The sequence below is a fragment of the Amblyomma americanum genome, chromosome 7 (assembly GCF_052857255.1).
Source record: "Amblyomma americanum isolate KBUSLIRL-KWMA chromosome 7, ASM5285725v1, whole genome shotgun sequence".
Lineage (NCBI taxonomy): Eukaryota > Metazoa > Arthropoda > Arachnida > Ixodida > Ixodidae > Amblyomma > Amblyomma americanum.
Window position 1 is genome coordinate 2,592,206 of NC_135503.1, and position 19,513 is coordinate 2,611,718.

The following is a 19,513-nucleotide window of genomic DNA, read 5'->3' on the forward strand; positions in this document are numbered from 1 at the left end:
TAAATTCAAGTCAAAGTTGTCACTTTTTTGACGTTTTTGAACTTCTGCCAATTTTGAGGCCATATTGAAAAACATAGGTCAAGTGTAGAGCTACAAACTTGCCTGAAGTGATTAAAAGTAGCTGAAAAATACAGAGAAAAAGGTGCAGTTGGGAGATCTTTACGCATTTTGCCCTAAGGCTGCCCTGAAAAGTGCCTTTTTGGCACCGCACAGCTCCGGAAGCGAAGTTTGCGATTTTTTACTCAGAAGACTGACACAGCAAGAAAACGTTTTTTATTTTTTTCGTATAGTGCAAGTTGTAATAAAGCACTGAAAAAATAGCTACGCGCGGAAACAATTTATTGTGCATACAGTGATGCTCCAAACTTGCAACTTTGCGAAGTGGCAAAAACGACATTCTCCACCTCTTGTGACATACGATTTTTTTCCGAGAAAACTACAAAGTTCCTTGCAAAACTAAGGTTCATTCCTTTGTGTGGACACATTTACCCATCACATATAAAAATATAATTGAAAACAAAAAATGGTCATGGGACTTCGATTACCGTTCTTATCTGAACATGCCCATATATATATATATATATATATATATATATATATATATATATATATATATATATATATATATATATATATATATATATATATATATATATAGTTGCCGTCAAAAGTAAATGGAAGGCAATATTAGCAAAAAAAATTAAACTTCATCGCCCTCATTGCATGCATCTTTGAACAGGTATATGCAGCCTAATTTTGACTGTGCAAATTGCACAGCGCACTAATAAATTTCTACAATTATGCTTTGGATTCAAGTAAGCTGATTCCATTTACCTTTTATGGTGGATGTACATCAGCAACTCTTCAAAGTGCATGAAGCCAGACATTGCTGTTGAAACACGTTCGAACCCAAAGCTGAACAAAAGCACGCGACAGCCCGTATTCTTTTCCATCGCAACGACAGCCTCGGACGTTGTAGTTTGAACCGTGGGGCGTTACATTCCGTGGCGCCTGCGTGGCCGAACTTTAAGCGGCGGCTGCGTTTTTATGGAGGAAAAACGCTAAGGCGCCCGTGTGCTGTGCGATGTCAGTGCACGTTAAAGATCCCCAGGTGGTCGAAATTATTCCGGAGCCCTCCACTACGACACCTCTTCTTCCTTTCTTCTTTCACTCCCTCCTTTATCCCCTCCCTTACGGCGCGGTTCAGGTGTCCAACGATATATGAGACAGATACTGCGCCATTTCCTTTCCCCCAAAACCAATTATTATTAATAGGCCGTTTAACCTCCTCTGAGGCCACGAACTCCGAGCTCGCGGTAGCGCACGCCACGGGCGGCTGCCTTGTCTTTACGGCGTCACAGCGAAGAAGGCAACAACACAGAGCAAGACGATTTGCCCGGTGCCCAACGTTTATTAGGCTTTCCCAAAAAGACCGCTGGCTGCTAAGATTGTCTTGGTCTGGCGGATGACGGGGCGAGGTGGCGACAACAAAGGAAGGAAGTGTTTCCCTAGCGGGCATTCTCTGTGGCGGCTCGCCGGGCTCGGTGTCTGCTCTCTATGACCATAGCCGGCCATCGCCGATTTCGGCCCATTTGCCCGCCGTCCCTTTCGGCCAACCAGTGTCCGCTTGTGCGGTGCTCCCGTTTGGGCAGGGGGGCGCAGCCGTTTGGGTGCTCGTCCGTCGGAAAGCGTGTACTCCCTCCCTTCTCTACCGCGCGCCTGCTCACCCGCAGAGCGAGAAGAGCACATCGTTCCAAAATTTGTTGCCTGTATAAGCGTTCTAGTTTTGCAGCACCACGAGCTTAAACGAACAAAGCTCTAGCAGGCGCAACGTTTGGTCACGTGCTTAGGGCTTCATCATTGTACTTGGCGTGTTCTGAATAAGTAACTGTAAACAGGCACTCCTCACTAGTTCTCCACCTTCGTGCTTGAAAGCTCGCCACACAGTACGCTAGGGACCTTGCCCAGAAAGATGCGGGTGCAGGAAAAGTCCTGACGGCACTCAGCAAGACAGCTCCCTCGAAAAGTGTCTTGCCCTACTGATCCATCAGTGCCATCAGCAGTAAAATCATATGTGGCTACCATGAATCACTCAGAGGAGGCTTTTGGTGGCCACTGAATAAGTGCGTTTGTGAGCTTGGCACATACGGTGGCTCCCGTGTGTATGTATGCGAGCGACTGCCTTGTGTAAAAACAGCTTCACTTGGCTCATCTCATTTGTTGTGACAGCTGCCGTCTACGCGTCTCGGCCAAGCTTGTCTATACATTTTGTCTCTTGTTTCTGTGCGGGTCTGTAGCCCTGCAGTGCATTGGTTCTACCGTTTGCGCGCTGTCTTCTCTTTCAGACAACATCCCTATCACGGAGGAGCTGGCCGAAGAATTCACGTAAGTAGAAGGCGAGCTTCGTCCCCGCATTCTCAGCATAGCTTCGCACCACCGCCCGCAGGAAGCTGGACCGTATGCGGCAGACCAGCCTGATCGGCGTTGGCTTCTGCGCAACGTTGGGAGGCATGGGCCTACTGTCGGGGCATGTCATCAACTACTACCTGGTCGGATTTCTCCAAGAGTTGAGTACCTGCGTGCAGGAGCCACTCTCCCTGGTAAACCAAGGGCCGCCGTTATTCGCTGCAGGGAATACTACCAGATGAGGATAAGCCCGCTGGCGTGGTGCGTCTTCCACCTCCCGCTCTGCTTCATGCTGCTCGGCGTCACTTGGGCGGTTCTGCACTTCCTCGCACTCGGCAGGCCGTGAGTGCGACCACTGCCAAAGGAGTCGGGAAAAGTATTCGTACGCTTCGTGACCGCCGATGTCTTAACCAAATCTTACCAAAACCTGTCAGAATATTGCAAGTCACAACAGCTGCACGCGCGACTATTGCGGGTAACAGCACCGCAGCATCCGCATAAGCTGACTTCCTGGTCAACCGCTGAACTGACTGAACTATCTGAACGCCATCCAGCTGGTGTGAGTGGTGTAGTCGCACCTGTCATTTGCCCCACTGAGGAGGGCACGTCCGTTTGTATGCCAGCGACAAAACCAAGAATACACAGCCTGAAAAAGTATTGCTGAAATGCTCGCGCGACCTTCTTAGAGATTTCTTGCAACTCGGTAACGGAGGGGACCATGTAAAGTGAAGAGCACAGCTGTGACTCGTGAGCCGGTTTGTAGAGATTTTTGAATATAGGCTGACCTTATCGGTTTGCAAGGGGCATACGGGAATAGCCAGTGCACTGGACATTAACCGGAGGGAGGGGCGTTATTGTTCTGGGCGTGCGCACTGGCACCCCGTATTTCCTCTATACCCCTAGCAGGTAAGGGCGCCGCATTCTAAAGGTCTCTAATGTGGCTTGACACGACAATTGGACTCAGTTAAGACCAGCGCTGTGCCGTCATTTCTCCAGCGTCCTTTATCCATGCGCGAGTTCGTTCTTCCTGTCTGTGTGCCATTCACTTGAGACTCGAGCTGTAGCGGGGTATCAGAGCTGGGGTTAATGTATGGGGAGGGAATACGATGCGAAAAAAAGGGAGCGGTAGCTTCCAGAGACGTGTTTCGCACGCCGTAGTCGAGACCTTGCTCATTACGCTCTTGATGTGATACCTTCTAGCCGTGTTTGGTTTGTAATGTTCATATTTGGTCAGTCCCTTTGCTGAAGATCGAAGAAGAGTCTGGCTTGAACAGTTTGCGAACGGTGGTGGTCAAGTAGATGAGATTTGTTTGTTTTTTGATAGTTAGGAAGTGCCACGCGATGTTTCACCGAAGTTGCTGTCATTGTTCTGTGTGTGTCTGTTACCATTTTAACAAAGACAAGTGAGAGTGGCTAGTTAGTCGAGATATTTCCAGTACAATGCCCTGTATATAAAATGCCAGCATTAAACACGGCTTTAGTAGAACAAACTTTTGGGCAAGTCGGTTGCACCCTCCGCAGTGGCTCAGTAGTTACGGCGCTCGGCTACTGATCCTGAGTACCCGTGTTCGAACCCGACCGCGGCCGCATCGAAACGCTAAGGCGCCCGTGTGCTGTGCGATCTCAGTGCACGTTAAAGATCCCCAGGTGGTCGAAATTATTGCGGAGACCTCCACTACGTCACCTCTTTCTTCCTTTCTTCTCTCAGTCCCTCCTTTATCCCTTCCCTTGCGGCGCGGTTTAGGTGTCCGCCGAGATGTGAGACAGACACTGCGCCGTTTCCTTTCCCGGAATACCAATTTTAAGTTAATTTTTAAGTTGGTTGCTTAGCTGAGGCATAACTACAGCGCACAAAAGGGTACAGGTCGGAATACGACCTTTTCTCAGCCGAAAGGTAAGATGTATCGCACGATGTAAAAAGTTCTAAGTTGTCGCTGGCACGTGTCGTTCTCTCCTTCCGTATTCTGTACGAATGTGCGCCGGAGCATTTATATTTCCCACGCATCGGTGAAATAAATCCGTTGTGAGTGCAGCGTCTGTCCGTGACTTTAGTGTTTTCTTCCCTGTGTTTTTTTTTTCGCGCTGCAGTTATGCTTAAGTAAATGCTGGTTCACCTTTTTTTCTTTGAACAGGGTGGCGTCGAAATATCGGGAGTACATCAACGAGGACCTCAGGAAGGCCATCGACGAGCAGGTCGAGGCTCTGGGCCCACTGAAGTGAGTGGCAGATGCTACGCGCGCCCCTAGTGTGGCGCAACCCCTTGATGCGTGCCGCTAGACTGCAGCTTTCCCTTCTTGCTTCCACCGCGCTACTGCTCACAAGCTCTCAACATGCTTAGACCACAACGGTAGTGAGGCTGGCGACGGCCTCAATTTTTACCGCCCGAAACAGCTGGGGTAGAGTGAAAGTGACCCCCGGGAAATACGCACGACCCAGCCACCAGCATAAGCGATCTCAGCGATCTTTGAAAAGTTCAGCGGAATGTCTCGCATGGTCACGCTCTCGAAAGCGCGAGGCAGCCTCCGACGAATTACTTCGCATAGAACACTGCACACTGTTGGCGCAGCTATGCGGTTGGATAAGGTTCACCGACGCCCGCCTCTCTTCCTCGTAACCCCCCACCCGCTCGCGTGTCGTTTGGCTGGGCTGTGCCTTCACTGCTAGTGCCTTGACTAAAGCTCTTCTTTAAACACTCTACTGGTTCTCGGTGACAATATGCTCTGCCAGAGTGAAGCTTAGCTGGTTAGCAGCAACACAAGCAACTGTACACTTTTGATAGAATAGGATAGAAAAACTATCATTGTCCAAAAGAAGCAGGGTAGCTAGAGGTCTACCCGCCTAGACGACGTCCGAAAGGTCTTGAGTCTCGGCGGCGGCTTCGGCCAGTCGGTCGAGTTGTAGCTGAGTCGCCGGGCCGGAGCTGAGCAGTAAGGCCTCCGATTGGTCTTTCGTCTTTATGCCTCGTCCCTCCCGGAAGTTGGGGGTGTGGGGGGGGGGGGGGGGGGAAGGGGGGGGGGAGGGCTTGAGGACATTCCCATATTATGTGGTCCAAGGTTGCCCTAAGTTCGCAGTTTGCGCATCTTTCTGAAAATTTCTCCGGGCACATAAGACTCCAAAGGCCCGGGTCTGGAAAGGTGTAAGTTTATAACCGGCCCCATTTGATGGCTTAGTATCTGGTCAAGGATCTATCCGCTCAAGGAAGCCTAGCTCGTTGCAAACGATAGTGCTGTGTAATTTCTCTGTATCCCACCATGCCATCCCTGCCTATGAAAACCATCTCGCTGGCGTTCCGACCGGAAGGAACAGCCTCGGGCGAACTCGTGGGTCGTCTCACTACCAGGCAGGGATGCATGTGCTGGTGTCCAGACTTTAGTGTAATTTTCCGGTCTGTTACATGACGGCTTAGAATTGTGTTCGTCATCGGGGTCGTCGGGGGAGGGGGAAGTGGGAGACCCGGCCCCTGTTTAAATTTGGTATGGCAAATTTTGAGTCACTGATGATATACCTCGCTTTTGTGCCTACACAAGCCAGTGCTATGGCAGCTTCCTCTGCAGTCTCTATGTTACCCGACAGTATGGAGGCATTTATTTTGAGGAGTTATTATTGACGACCGCGACGGTCATCGTGCTCTTACCATACTCAGCGGCATCCACGTAGACCACGTCCTCGTATTTGTAGGAGCGGAAGCGTTTCTCGAGCGCCTCTGTCCGTTTGGCTCGACGCACTGAGTGATGAGCGGGATGCATACTCCTGGGTATTGGTGGTACGATTATATTGTTCTGAATTTCTCCCGGCACGTCGACTTTGGCGGTTGTTCTGTTGTCTCGACTCAGATGGAGTTTGTCAAAAATGGCCTGCCGGTTGTGGTCCCAGCTAAGCGTTCGATTTGGGGCTTTCTTACTGCTTCAGTAATTTTTTAGGCTCTAGAAGGCCGTGAGTGGATGTAGGGATGGGCAACCCCATAGAGCTTGCTTCGTGCACCGTCTGCGACTAAGATCCAAGGGGGGGGGGGGGGGGCAGTGTACGAGATAACGACTAACTACAAAGGCCTGCACCAGCCACAGTACCAGCCGGCACTTTCCCCCCTTCTCTTCGAAGTGGCCATGATCAGGCTACCGATGAGACCGGAGGGGATAGATGGCTTGAACTTCTGCATGTATGCGACGACATCATCATGTGGATGACCTGTGGAAACGACACGCACATTGAACTTACGCTACAGAGGGCTATCAGTGAGGCCGAAAACTATGCCAGCCGCAGGGGCTTGCAATGCTCAGCGCATAAATGAAAATGAAAATTGTTTTTTGGGGAAAGGAAATGGCGCAGTATCTGTCTCATATCGGCGGACACCTGAACCGCGCCTTAAGGGAAGGGATAAAGGAGGGAGTGAAAGAAGAAAGGAAAAAAGTATGTGCCGTAGTGGGGGCTCCGAAATAATTTCGACTACCTGGGGATCTTTAACGTGCACTAACATTGCACAGCACACGGGTGCATTGAAACGCTGAAACGCTTAGAGTTTCGCTTTCACCGCAGGGCTCTAACTTCTTTTAAAGTTAAAGCTTTACTGGCTGCAAATAGCGATTTCGCCGGGGCGATACTCCGAGGAGGCACATGACGTCACAACGCGCGCCTCGCCCGGATCTATACTAGTAGCACCGAGCCACAGGTATTCCGCCGCTGCGCAGCGCAGCGCCTTTCCTCAAAATGAAACTTTCACTTTTCAGTTTTAAAGCGAAAGCCTTACTGGCCGCGAACTTGCGATTTCGCCGTGGCCGCACTCCGAGGAGGCACATGATGTCACAACGCACTCCTCACTTATCTCGGCGGACACCTGAACCGCGCTTTCTTCTTTCCCTCCTTGCTTTACCCCTTCCTTTACGGCGCGTTTCAGGTGTCCACCGAGATATGTGAGACGGTTACTGTGCTTTGCGCGCTCGCCGCGCCATCTGGCATGACGTCACACCACGTGTCTCGCCGCCGCTGCCGTTTGGTATGACGTCACACCGCGTTCCTCGTTATTGCGCTCGCCTCCGCTCGCTTCGACAGCTGCGCCACATGCCTGATATCATGTCGGAGGATTGAAAAGGAGAGCTCGCGTGCGCCGCAACCACAGTTGTGTCGTCTTTAACGCTACAACATAGCTAAGCAACCAGACTAACCTGGACTTGCAATCAAGATTAACCAAGGCTAACCACGCTATACCTTAGCTTTCGCTATGTATATCCTGGCATAGCCGAGCTAAGCCACTGCCATTTTTTTTTATCGACTTCTGGATCAGAGACAAACTAGAACCATCCCTAACATCAAATTACAAGCGCAAGAGGCGGAGAGCCCTCAGGTTCTGAAAAAAATCAATATTCTAGTTGTGGTGATACAAAGCAAGGGGTACAACGGTGATGCAATAACTAAGATGGAGTACTGCGCACAACGAACAGTGCGCCTCATACAGCGGATTGCTAACAGGAGACACGGCATGAAAGAGCATAATCCCCTACACTTTTGAATGAACCCATTTCTGTGCCACACGGGATTGATCAATAAATAAGCAGCAGTAGTAATAAATTCTATCACCAAATTCAGCAGGCGCGAGTCTTCCCCTAGGCGGGAAGCGTTCGTTCAATAAATAAAGTTGTAAATTTGTGTTTGTCCTTTTCCTCGTTCATATTTAAACCAGCGAGGTGGTGTTTCGAGCTGGTCAGCGCATGTCAAAGTGTAAGGAACAGTGTAGAAGGGCGCAAGGAGAATCGATTGCTTATATCTGCATGCTGCGTGCTCCCAGTTCTTCACGCCACGTGCAGCCTGCGAAATGCTGTGGTCACTCTAAAACGTCTACTCCTTTTTCAGATTGCACGAGGGTGGTGTACTCTTGAACTACGCCCTACTGAGCGCCCTGCTCTTCTTGGGCACTGAATTCACAGAAGGTCTCAGCCAACGCACTGGGTTCACCATGTAAGTGCAAGCCGGGCCTTGCATAAACAGAAAAAAAGGCGGGGAGGGGATATCCTTCCTCCCCGATTTTTATAATGTATAGCTGCAGCATCCGTCCTTACTCGGCCGCTGATGAGAAAATACATGTTCAGCGATAGAGGCTCTTGATGAGGTAAATACACTAGTGACAGCGGGCGAACTGCCTGGGACGGGGCGTGAAGCTTACGTGGATGAAGTAGTATGCGCGTCTTCTTCGTGAAACTAAACAATAAGTAAATATGCCACACTACAGATGCGCAGAAGTATCGGAGGGCCTTCAAACACCGCGGGTTCGAGCTTCGCGCGATCCGAGGGCCCCGACCAGCCGTCACCACACGCACACCGGGGCACCGCTGCGGCGCACTCAACCTCCGCAGGGGGAGGAGGATTTCGCTTACGTGAACCACGAACTGTACCGTCATGGCCTGTTTTTGAGCCCTAAGAAAATTTCATATTTCCTGAAGCTGGCGGCTAGGTTCTGCACTTTAAGTGTGTGTGTGTGGGGGGGGGGTATGATGATCTTGTCGTCGTCTAGCTGCTATAAAGCTGAGTACAGGAGACGCAAATGAAAGACGGACTAACCCTTGCGCCGCTGCATGAATCGCAGTGATCGTCTGTGGCTTTTTTTGCACGCAATCTCAGCACACACAGTGCACTGTGGGTGGCGTTCACGATCGTGCTGTTCGTGTTCCCGTCCGAGTCCATCCTTCAGTGCGATCGCGGCCACCGGCTGCTGACGTGGGCTGAGCTGAACAACAGCATGCCCTGGTACACACTGCTGCTGGCCAACACCTGCGTGCTGCTCAGCAGCTACTTTAGAGTAAGTCGGCGGTGCCCAGGCAAAATTGGCCGATGACCGACGGTTGTCGAATGTTTGTTTTGAAGAGCGTTAGCTCTTACTACTCGCACTCGAAAGTTTCTTGTCTGTCCGAGATTTCAAGATGGCGGCCGGTCATGTGATCAAATCGCTGCAGCGTCGTGCAAAATGTAACCCCCATCACGTGAACGCGAGCGCGCAGTTCTCGGGCCGGCATAGCGGCCAGCTTACCACCTATGCTGGCGTTCCGCTTTTCCGAATTTGGAACCTGGGAGTTAAATTCGGATATAACGAATTTGAGCCTCAGGTATAACGAAGTCGCACGTTAATAATCATCGTTAATAATTAATAACGTACAGTATATACAGGACAATGCAACTTAACTAACGCTCTTCATTTGATTTCGTATTCGCGAATTGCACTTTTATTTTTTTATTGGTAGCCAGAAACTTTGTCAGCCACGTATGTGTCATGCCCAGTAAAAGTTGTACAAATAACGCTAGCTTGCACGGCTGCCAACTCGTGCCACATGGCACTTCACTCTCAAAATCACCGCGTGACTTTTTGAATGTTCGGTTCACCCCACTGATTTTCTATGGCCGTCAAATATAGTTTATGTGAACACAGTGAGCATTTTATAGGTAAGGTTCTGCACCGAGGAGGAAAAATCGGCAATTGTAATCACCATGTTCAGGCGGAATCTCTCCGGTTCTCTAGTGTTCTCAAAATAAAAACTTCATATAATTCCTTTCAGTTACGCCGGTTTCGCTACGGACGGCCAACAGGTGGCGCTAGTTGCTGATGTCCAGGAAAGCTGCGCATTAAACGCCGGACTACATATATAGTGCCCCCCCCAATTGGTTTAAAAGTGGCCAGAGGACCGAGAATGGCATTTTGCTAATCTTCTGAGGTAGTAGCGCGAGGTCGAATTGACGTCGCCGCACTGTACAGTGTAATCGACGGGGTCAGACAGAAACGCGATATAGGATTATAACTAGGGCCCGCCGCGGTGGCTCAGTGGTTACCGCGCTCGGCTACTGATCCGGAGTTTCCGGGTTCGAAGCCGACCGCGGCGGCTGCGTTTTTATGGAGAGAAAACGCTAAGGCGCTCGTGTGCTGTGCGATGTCAGTGCACGTTAAAGATCCTCACGTGGTCGAAAGTATTCCGGAGCCCTCCACTACGGCACCTCTTCCTTCCTTTCTTCTTTCACTCCCTCCTTTACCCCTTATCTTACGGCGCGGTTCTGGTGTTCAACGATATATGAGACAGATACTGCGCCATTTCCTTTCCCCCAAAACCAATTATTATTATTATTATTATTATTATTATTATTATTATTATTATTATTATTATTATTATTATTATTATTATTATTATTATTATTATAACTAGGGGTCGGACTTTTCGGTTGGCCAAAACAAGAAAAAAAAACCAAGTACACTGGGTTCAGTATCTAAAATTCAATTCTAACCGAAAAAATCAGTGGCATGAAAGGCATTGCTAGCTGCGGCTGTTGAGTAAAGTTACACTCAGTCAAAGTTGAAAATTAAGTAGGCAAGCAAGGGGCGTGCTGAGACGGGGGTATTGTTGGATAAGCCACACCGTTTTGTGATTTGAGGCATTTTCCCGCTAGCTTAAGCGCGTCTGCAGATCGGAAAGCACCACCTCAACGTCGCCTGCAACCTAAGCAATGCCTGTTCACTGTCATCACCCGCTTAGAGCCGGTAATTGGTTAAGTAGTTTTGTAAACTGCACGTAGGATACTGACACAAAATCGTGTATGGTCGTCATGAAAAGTACCGTGTTCGGGCTACCGCGACAACTGAGCCGCAGTCCCACCCCTGCCATCAACACACAGACCACGTGATGCCCCGGCCTCTCTGTCAACTCAGCTTGACAACCCAAACAAAAATTGTCAAACCACTTCTTTGAACCAAACTTCCTGTTGTGTTCTTGTCTGCCTGATGTCTTGCCTTACTTTTTTATGACGAAAGTAATTCCTTCTACAAGCGCACCTCCAAGTGTAAAATTGCTGGTAAATTAGGTTAATTACTTGCAAACGGATGACTGGCATTCGTAACCTTAGCGAGTCTAGCGCCAGTTTTCCAGCATGTCCGCCAGTGTGGCTGCTTGTAAAGTGTATAGTGCAGCGGGTTGCAGCAAGCCCTACGCTTTAGATTTGAAGTGGTCCTTTTATACAAACTGTTGCGCAAATAAACGCGCGCCGTAGAATGCTTCTCTTAGCTAAACAAGTGGTATGTTGTAGCTCAAAATTCGCACAGAAATGTTATTTGCCCGGCAAAGTTGTTTTATCCTACATTTGTTCAAGGTGCTTGTCGGAATCGATCAAAAAAGTCGGATATTCGCATCGTCTGCGGCGACGAAGAAACGTATTGCTGCAGCCGGCGCCTGAACGAACCGCGTACGTCCAGCGCGACCTCCCCAAAATAACTATGCAGTCGTCGTCGTAAACGATCTCCACCAAGAGGCCCGCCGCCTTTGGCTCTGTGGTTGCAGCGTCGTTCGGCGTGAGCCAATGCGCTCCGCGAATTTGCGCGTGTTTCTCACAGGGACCTAGGACGCCTGAAGTATCCTCGTTTTCGTTGTCGCTCTTCCTGCCTTCTTTGTAGAGTTCATAACGAAGTGTACCCCCTGTGCAGTCGTCCGGCCTGCAGCAGCTGATGAGGGACGAAGTGTACGAGCACTCGCTGCCTCGGCCCCTGCACGTCCAGATCGTTCTCTCCCTCGTCACGTCGGTGATGTGCGAGCTCTGCCAGAACACGGTGGTGGTCGCCATCTTCTCCCCTTATGTCGCCCATCTGGTGAGCGAAACGTCACGCACTGGCACAGTCGGTTCAGCCATGGAACACGTTGGTGGGCGCCAGGGGCATTCGTAGTTTCACGGGGCAGTCCCGTGCACAAAGTGCTTTTTTTTTTGCTTTCGTTGAAAGAAACAGCGAGCCTTCTCGATTCAAGTTCGTCGTTAATGGAAGCGGTCACTTGCAACTACTCACCCTGGCGCCCTCTCAATGCAAACATAAGAAGTCTAGCTTAATGCGAAAAAGATACCCCAGCGTATCAACAGTAGAGATCAACATTAGAAGTATACAGTGTGTTTCACATACGATTTTAGAAAATTTTTAAACATTGGCCAGAAGCTGAATGGCTTCGAGCGTTCCTCCGCGCTCGCAGCTGTTCGGCTTTGCTGGTCACAATGTGTTATATTTGTAGAGCGAAAGCGCTAATCCTCTGTGTAAAACTTCCGATTTCAATGTGGATGAAACAATGACCTTCAATGCCTCACAAGGTCAAATCAAACTTAACTGTGTGGTGGTATGTCAAAGCTATGGTATTATGACCACGTGACCATATGACTATGACCATTCAGTACCTGAACTTGAATTTTGACCTTGACCCTTGATCTTGACATTTGATTTGAGTCAGTGGACATCACGCGCCACCTAGTTCTAACCTCAGAGTAAACCCAGTTATAACTGCAAGCGATTACTTTACAGACGACAATTTTCACCTTAGTCAAGCCAAAGCGAGACTGATGAAGCCTTTGATGTGCAATAATGAAATATTCAAACCAAGAGAACCGTGTCTCACCATGCTTAACAGAGCTTTCGCTCGTATAACTAGGTTCAAGCCATGTTGAACCCCAGCCATTTTTTGATCGACTTTTTAACCGAGACATGACTGGGCAAAATTCATGAGAGCAAATTTTAGAATTTACCGGAAACACTTTGTTGTAAAGATACATCCGGGTAACTGAACGTCTGAGTCCGAGTAGTGGAACTCTATGACAGTCAATCTTGATAGGCGTGACACATTGGTGTGGACAAATATAGACATGTGATAACTCAGTTTCTACCTGTTATGTTCTAAGCAGCAGACAGGCGCTTTAGTGGCAGCAACGCAAAAAGCTCTTTATTCGAGGCAGCAGCGTGCTTTTATAGATAACGCTGCCTGCCCGTCAGGCACACGTCGTTGCTGGTGCAATCTTATCAGGCCGCCTGACCGATACAGAACACTGCCTACCTCCCGCTAACCTCTGACCTGTTAATAGCCTTCCCGACGCTCGTAGCCAAACATGAGTTTGTTTTCCAGACAGTCCTATTACGCTCAAAGGGACCCTGAAATGACTTTGATTGCGACGTGTTGGTGCAGCAGATGTGCAAAAGTGGCCTTTTTGAGTACTTGTGAGAAAGAGGAGAGGAGGTGACTGCTCCTGCTCTGCACGCCGTCGTCGCACTCGCCGCTTCGGTGGCTGCAGTGGGATGCAACTTCGAAAAGCAGCAGTTACTACAGTGATTGTTAACTTACGAGCATATGCTAGTGAGACTGAAAATGAAATCGACTTCATACTGCGCGCTCAGCCTGGCAGCCTGTGGCCGTCCTCGGAAAGGTGCGCTGTAGAATGGTAAGGTCTCGAATTAGCCTATAGGCTTGAAGAGGGAACGTAGGAAGTTAGTGAAGAGGAAGTCCATTAACGAGTTAGAGGTAAGAGGGAAAGTATAGGAATGCAGGATATCGCTGCAAAACGGATGTTCGGCTTTTACTCGGGAAGACGATCTCGATGTCCATACAGTGAACGACAATATGACAGCTATCATTACGGAGTGCGCAGTAGAAGCAGGCGGTAGGACGGCTCGACAGGATGCCGGCAAGCTATCTCCAGGTGACGAAAGATCTCATTAAGAAACGCCAAAGCATGAGGGCGTCTAACCCTACGGACAGAATAGAACCGGCAGGACTATCAAAGTTAATAAATAAGCGCAAGGTAGCCGACATAAGGAAGTTTAATATGGAGAGAATAGAGCACGCTATAAAGAAAGGAAGTAGCCTTGAAGCGGTGAAGAGGAAACTAGGCATAGGTAAAAACCAGATGTATATCTTAAGTGACAAGGAGGGCAATGTCATTAGCAATATAGTAATAAGATAGTTAAAGTTGTCGAAGAGTTCTACACAAATCTGCACAGTAGCCAATTTAATCAGAACATTAATGAGAGATACAGTACCGTACAGCAATGCGTCATCCCGCCAGTAACGAAAGAGGAAGTAAAGAAAGCCTTATGATCAATGGAAAGGGGAAAAGCAGCTGGGGAGGATCAGGTAACAGCAGATCTGTTGAAGGACGGAGGGGAGATCGTGCTAGAAAAACCAGCCACCCTGTATACGCAATGCCTTACGACCTCGACCTTACCGGAAGCTTGGAATAATGCAAACATTATCTTAATTCATAACAAAGGAGATGCCAAGGACGTGAAAAATTACAGACCGATCAGCTTACTATCCGTTGCATACAAGGTATGCACTAAGGCAATCGCTAATAGAGTGAGAGCAACCTTTGACTTCAATCAACGAAATGATCAGGCAGGCTTTCATAAAGGATATTCCACAATAGATCATATTCACGCTATCAATCAGGTGATAGAGAAATGCGCAGAATATAACCAACCTCTATATATAGTCTTCACTTATTACGAGAAAACATTCGATTCAGTGGAAACCTCAGCAGTCGTACAGGCATTGCGTGATCAGGGTGTAGAAGAGCCTTATGTCAAAATACTGGATATATATATATATATATATATATATATATATATATATATATATATATATATATATATATATATATATATATATATATATATATATATATATATATATATATATATATAACTGCGCAACTAGCGCAGCCCTCCATAAAGTCAGCATTAAAATTCCAAATTCCAATAAGGAAGGGCCTCAGTCAAGGAGACACGATCTCGCCAATGCTATTCACCGCCTGTTTACAGGAGGTATCCCGAGGCCTGAATTGAGAACACTTGGGAACACGCCTCGGTGGTTCTGCGGTTAGGGCGCTCGACTACTGATCCGGAGTTCCCGGGTTCGAACCCGACCACGGCGGCTGCGTTTTTATGGAGGCAAAACACTAAGGCGCCCGTGTGCTGTGCAATGTCAGTGCACGTTAAAGAACCTCAGGTGGTCGAAACTTTCCATGAAGCTCTCCACTATGGCGTCCCTCACAACCTGAGTCGCTTTGGGGCGTTAAATCCCATAAATCTAAACTAACTAAATGAATTTGAAGAGTTGTTTCATTCAAGTACCTTTGCATAGTAATTAATAACTTGAATTGGCTTGCGCACGTCAACTCAGTTTGCGCGAAGCTATTTTCTGGCTGTCACAAGCAAGAAATTATTTTGACATAAGGTGTTACGAATGTTATAATTGGGTTTATTCTAACCACTTATCATATTGTATCGACTCTTAGGGATGGACTTACATGGCGTATCTTCAACCAATAAGGAAGTTACAAAAACGAGCGTTGCGAATACTTGCGCACGTCAACTCAGTTTGCGCGAAGCTATTTTCTGGCTGTCACAAGCAAGAAATTATTTTGACATAAGGTGTTACGAATGTTATAATTGGGTTTATTCTAACCACTTATCATATTGTATCGACTCTTAGGGATGGACTTACATGGCGTATCTTCAACCAATAAGGAAGTTACAAAAACGAGCGTTGCGAATACTTACTAACTCCAGCTAGGACCACCCAAGCAAGGTATTGTTTCATAAATTACAGGTATTAGCCTTTGACAAACTGCGTGAAGTAACTATGGCCATTACCGTAAATAGTGTCCTCATAAACAACCATCCTATCCATGCATCATTATTCTACTCCTCATCCCGCACCAACACAAATGTGGTGCCAGGAAACTTTAATTTGCCCCCAACAAACAATGTCTATGCATGGGTATCGGCGGCTTCAATTTAGAGGCACAAAGATATAGAATAGCTTACCATCATTGGAACTGAAAACCGACCAAAATTTTTCTGCCCTAGTGAAGAAACATTTTGTCCCCTATATCTCGTTTTCAAGAATTGTAACTGGAGGGATAAGTATTTTTAGTTACAAGTTGTATCTCCCATGTATATAGAACGTGTTGTTCTCAGGTATGCAGTATTATCCATCCCGAATATTTTATGTAATATACTCCCTATGACATCCTTCTAGAATTCAAGTGCACAGAATAGGAGAACGATGGGACATGAGCTACTCCCAACACTTATTGTAGAATATCAGAAGATATATGCACCAACTTGCCCTGCTTAGTGTTTCGCTGAACTACCGTTTTTCATATTTCATATTGAATATTTTGGTTTTGTATCCTTATATTTATACAATGCCTGCTTAATTGCACTTGGACCACTTTACTAGCCGTCGGCCACGGCTCCAAACAATTCATTTGCCCTTTTCTAAAGTATGAAGAAGCAAACAAAACTTTAAATTCCAGAAGAGCTTTTTAATGCTTATCTATATCAAACAAGCCGAATACATAAAAAAATTTTAGCTGATAATTTGTTCGTGTGATACGATTTCTGTTCAGGTAACGAGTGAACTTTTACAGCCGGCTACTACTCTGTGGTGGAGGAATTCTGTGCGGTTGCCACGAATATGGGCGGAACTTCACTGCTGGCTTAAATTGTATCCGTCTGTAGATGACGGCTGTTGCGACGCCATCTTTTTGGGACTATCTCGTCATCAACAACTGTTCCGACGGAATTTCGTCTAATGGTGCTAGTGAGGGACTATGCAATGAATAAAAAGTCGCATGTAAATTTTATCAATGCTTAGAAATGATGCTAAGAAGCATTCACACTAAGTATGAGTCTTCGGAACTGAGCCGGCAATTTATCATGAATTTTTAAAAACCGTGTTATTTTTTTAAATTCGCGGGCCGATATGTGTGCTCGTAGTGACCAGTTTTGAAACTAAAATCGTGAAAAAAGACGTCACTGTACCCATGACGTCGCCAGGCCACCACACCCTGTCATTCGCTGGAGCCACGGCAGCCACGACGTCACAGGCACACTTCCGGTAGCTGTGAAAATCGTCTGCTCCTGCCGCCGCGCGACCCTCTTGGGCAAGCGCGAGCCAGGGCATTGCCTTCGCGCATATCGTTTCAATTTTCCTCTGCCGCCTCCTTCTGTCGGGAGTTCTGGAGCCACTCGCAGTGGCTCGCCGAGTCGCTACTGTCGTCGTTGGCGTTCAGCCGGTACGGCGTGACGTATACGGCGTGAACGCATAGGGCTCGATGCCCATCGCGGCCGTAAGAGCGAGCAGTCGCGCCTCGTCAGCGGATGACCTATTCATGGGCGGGGCCCAGTCCCAGAACTGTTTTCTTTATTTTTGTCCGGTGCCCCGCGTGTACGAGTTGAGGGGGGAGAGGAGGAGCGTAATTTTTAATGGTTTATATCTTGCTGTTATTGATGCTAGCTTGAAAATTCTTGCGTTGGGGTGACGAGTGATGAAATGCCTATCTCTCGTCTGCTTTACGTAATCTCAATTTATTGCACAGTCGCTTTAAGAAAATTTTTTAAACTTTTGTACCACGTGACCTTCCCGTAGCCACACTGTATCTAATTCATCTCAGAGGTGAAGGGTCGACTGTAGAGGCTACAAAGACCCATCGGCTTTTTTAGGGTTGCTAGTGAAGTACTTCACTACGTAGTGTCGAAAACTTCCCATGTGGAACCGGAGTCCCAGCTGGGCTAGATCTATGCGTTACTCTTGAAAGGCGCGATTGATCAGTATGCTTCCAGCTGGAGCAGCAGATCCCGACAAAAGAATTGGCTGAGGTTCATCCCGGCTGAGTAGACGAGCGAATGCAAAGCCAGCGGTATTTATGCGAATTGTGTGACGTCATTGCTACGTCATCGCATGGCGTCACTTTAGCCGATGCGAATCTCGGCTGTAAAATAATAATAATAATAATAATTGGTTTTTTGGGGGAAAGGAAATGGCGCAGTATCTGTCTCATATATCGTTGGACACCTGAACCACGCCGTATGGGAAGGGATAAGGGAGGGAGTGAAAAGTCAAGGTCAGAGATCAAAGTTAAAGGTCAAGTGACCACCGGTCATCGGTAACGTGGTTTCTGGTCATTAGCTATGACCAATATCATGCAGGCATATCATGGCTGTGCACAGTAAGGCACATAGTCCCACATTGTTAGTGCTGCGGGTGTGTGCTTGATTTGACCTTGGTCGGGCTTCAAGGTCAAACGCGCAAAGCAAGGCGAAACTTCGAGCTGTACCTCGAGTAGCAGAGCTTTCACTCTGAAACCAGTTGGTGCCTATACTGGGAATGTTTGCACCAGCAGAATACCACTTGGCTTCCTTCCGGTTCAGTAGATCCAATAGTGCCTTACCGGGACCGTTTCAACCAACAGCTAACCCGTAGGTTTCCTGCTGGTTTTGTTTGATATTACGAAGCAACAGAGAACTGTCCGCAGCTAATTTTAGTTGCTTCTTTTCTTCTTTCGAATGATGTGTTAGAGATCAAAATGCATGGATCACCGCGTGATAATTCATATAGTGGTGGTTCAACAGCGCAAACACACACAGACCAAGTAAGAGACGGGACACACAAACCAGCGCTGAACTTACAACTGATTTTTTTATTAGAAAGAAGCACGGCATATATACACACACGAAAAACAGCGCACTTGCGAAATGTCAACAAGACTCCTAGTGCTAGTACATGGTACAAACCGCTTTAAAAGTACGTGTGCATCAGCAGAACCGCTACCCACTATGTAGCATATTGATTATCGAAGCGATAATGTAACAGGTGGCGTACTCACGCACCCTTCACTTTTTCTGATATGAAATGCCTCAGCTACTTCTCTAGTGCGCTGGTCAGAATGAGCGAACAGGACATCAGTATCATCAAAAAAACGGCGTGCATCTGCACGTGAAACAATGCTTAGCTAGGTTAGTTTCTTTCTTCCTTAAAGTATTAGCGTGCTCCATGAGCCGCACGTTAACGCAGCGGCCAGTCTGGCCTATGTATGTAAGGCCACAGGAAATGAGTGTAGCCCTAGCTGCAGATAGACCTAAGTGCGAGTCAGAGTGCAATGATGTTGTTTCTAGATGCGTTAGTTCGAAGGGGAAGTCTAAGCAGTTTCGCTCATTAGTCAACTATCGGTACGATAACCGCTTGCACACAGTCCAGTCGGATAAGGAGATTTCCTTTGTAGTAATGTCAGAGTATCAGTTTTCTGAAAAGGCCCATGAAACAGTTATGAAGAACTTCAAAAGTGTCACTAAGAATCCGGCGCAGAGCGCAGAAGGCGGTGACTTTACTTCGGAAGTTTAAGTTAGAAGTTATAGCAAAGAAAGTGAAGGAAGCTGGACCCTCGGTGCTAGAAATTTTCTTTAGTGCTAAGACGCACAAGCCTAACGTTCCTTTCCGGGCAATCGTCTCTAAGCACAATTCTTGGCAGTTGGTTGTATCTACCTATCTTTGCA

General features: G+C 47.7%; 1 protein-coding gene across 1 annotated transcript in view; it reads left to right on the plus strand.

The window, feature by feature from the left end:
- The window catches only part of LOC144098269 (Na(+)/citrate cotransporter-like), a 41,840-nt gene that overhangs the window by 19,686 nt on the left and 2,641 nt on the right, over positions 1–19,513 (plus strand). Inside the window, exons 5-11 of the mRNA XM_077630779.1 lie at positions 2,346–2,385; positions 2,447–2,566; positions 2,632–2,748; positions 4,539–4,622; positions 8,251–8,355; positions 9,016–9,193; positions 11,852–12,013. Coding sequence (XP_077486905.1) covers positions 2,346–2,385; positions 2,447–2,566; positions 2,632–2,748; positions 4,539–4,622; positions 8,251–8,355; positions 9,016–9,193; positions 11,852–12,013 — 806 coding nt within the window. The remainder of the gene's footprint in view (positions 1–2,345; positions 2,386–2,446; positions 2,567–2,631; positions 2,749–4,538; positions 4,623–8,250; positions 8,356–9,015; positions 9,194–11,851; positions 12,014–19,513) is intronic.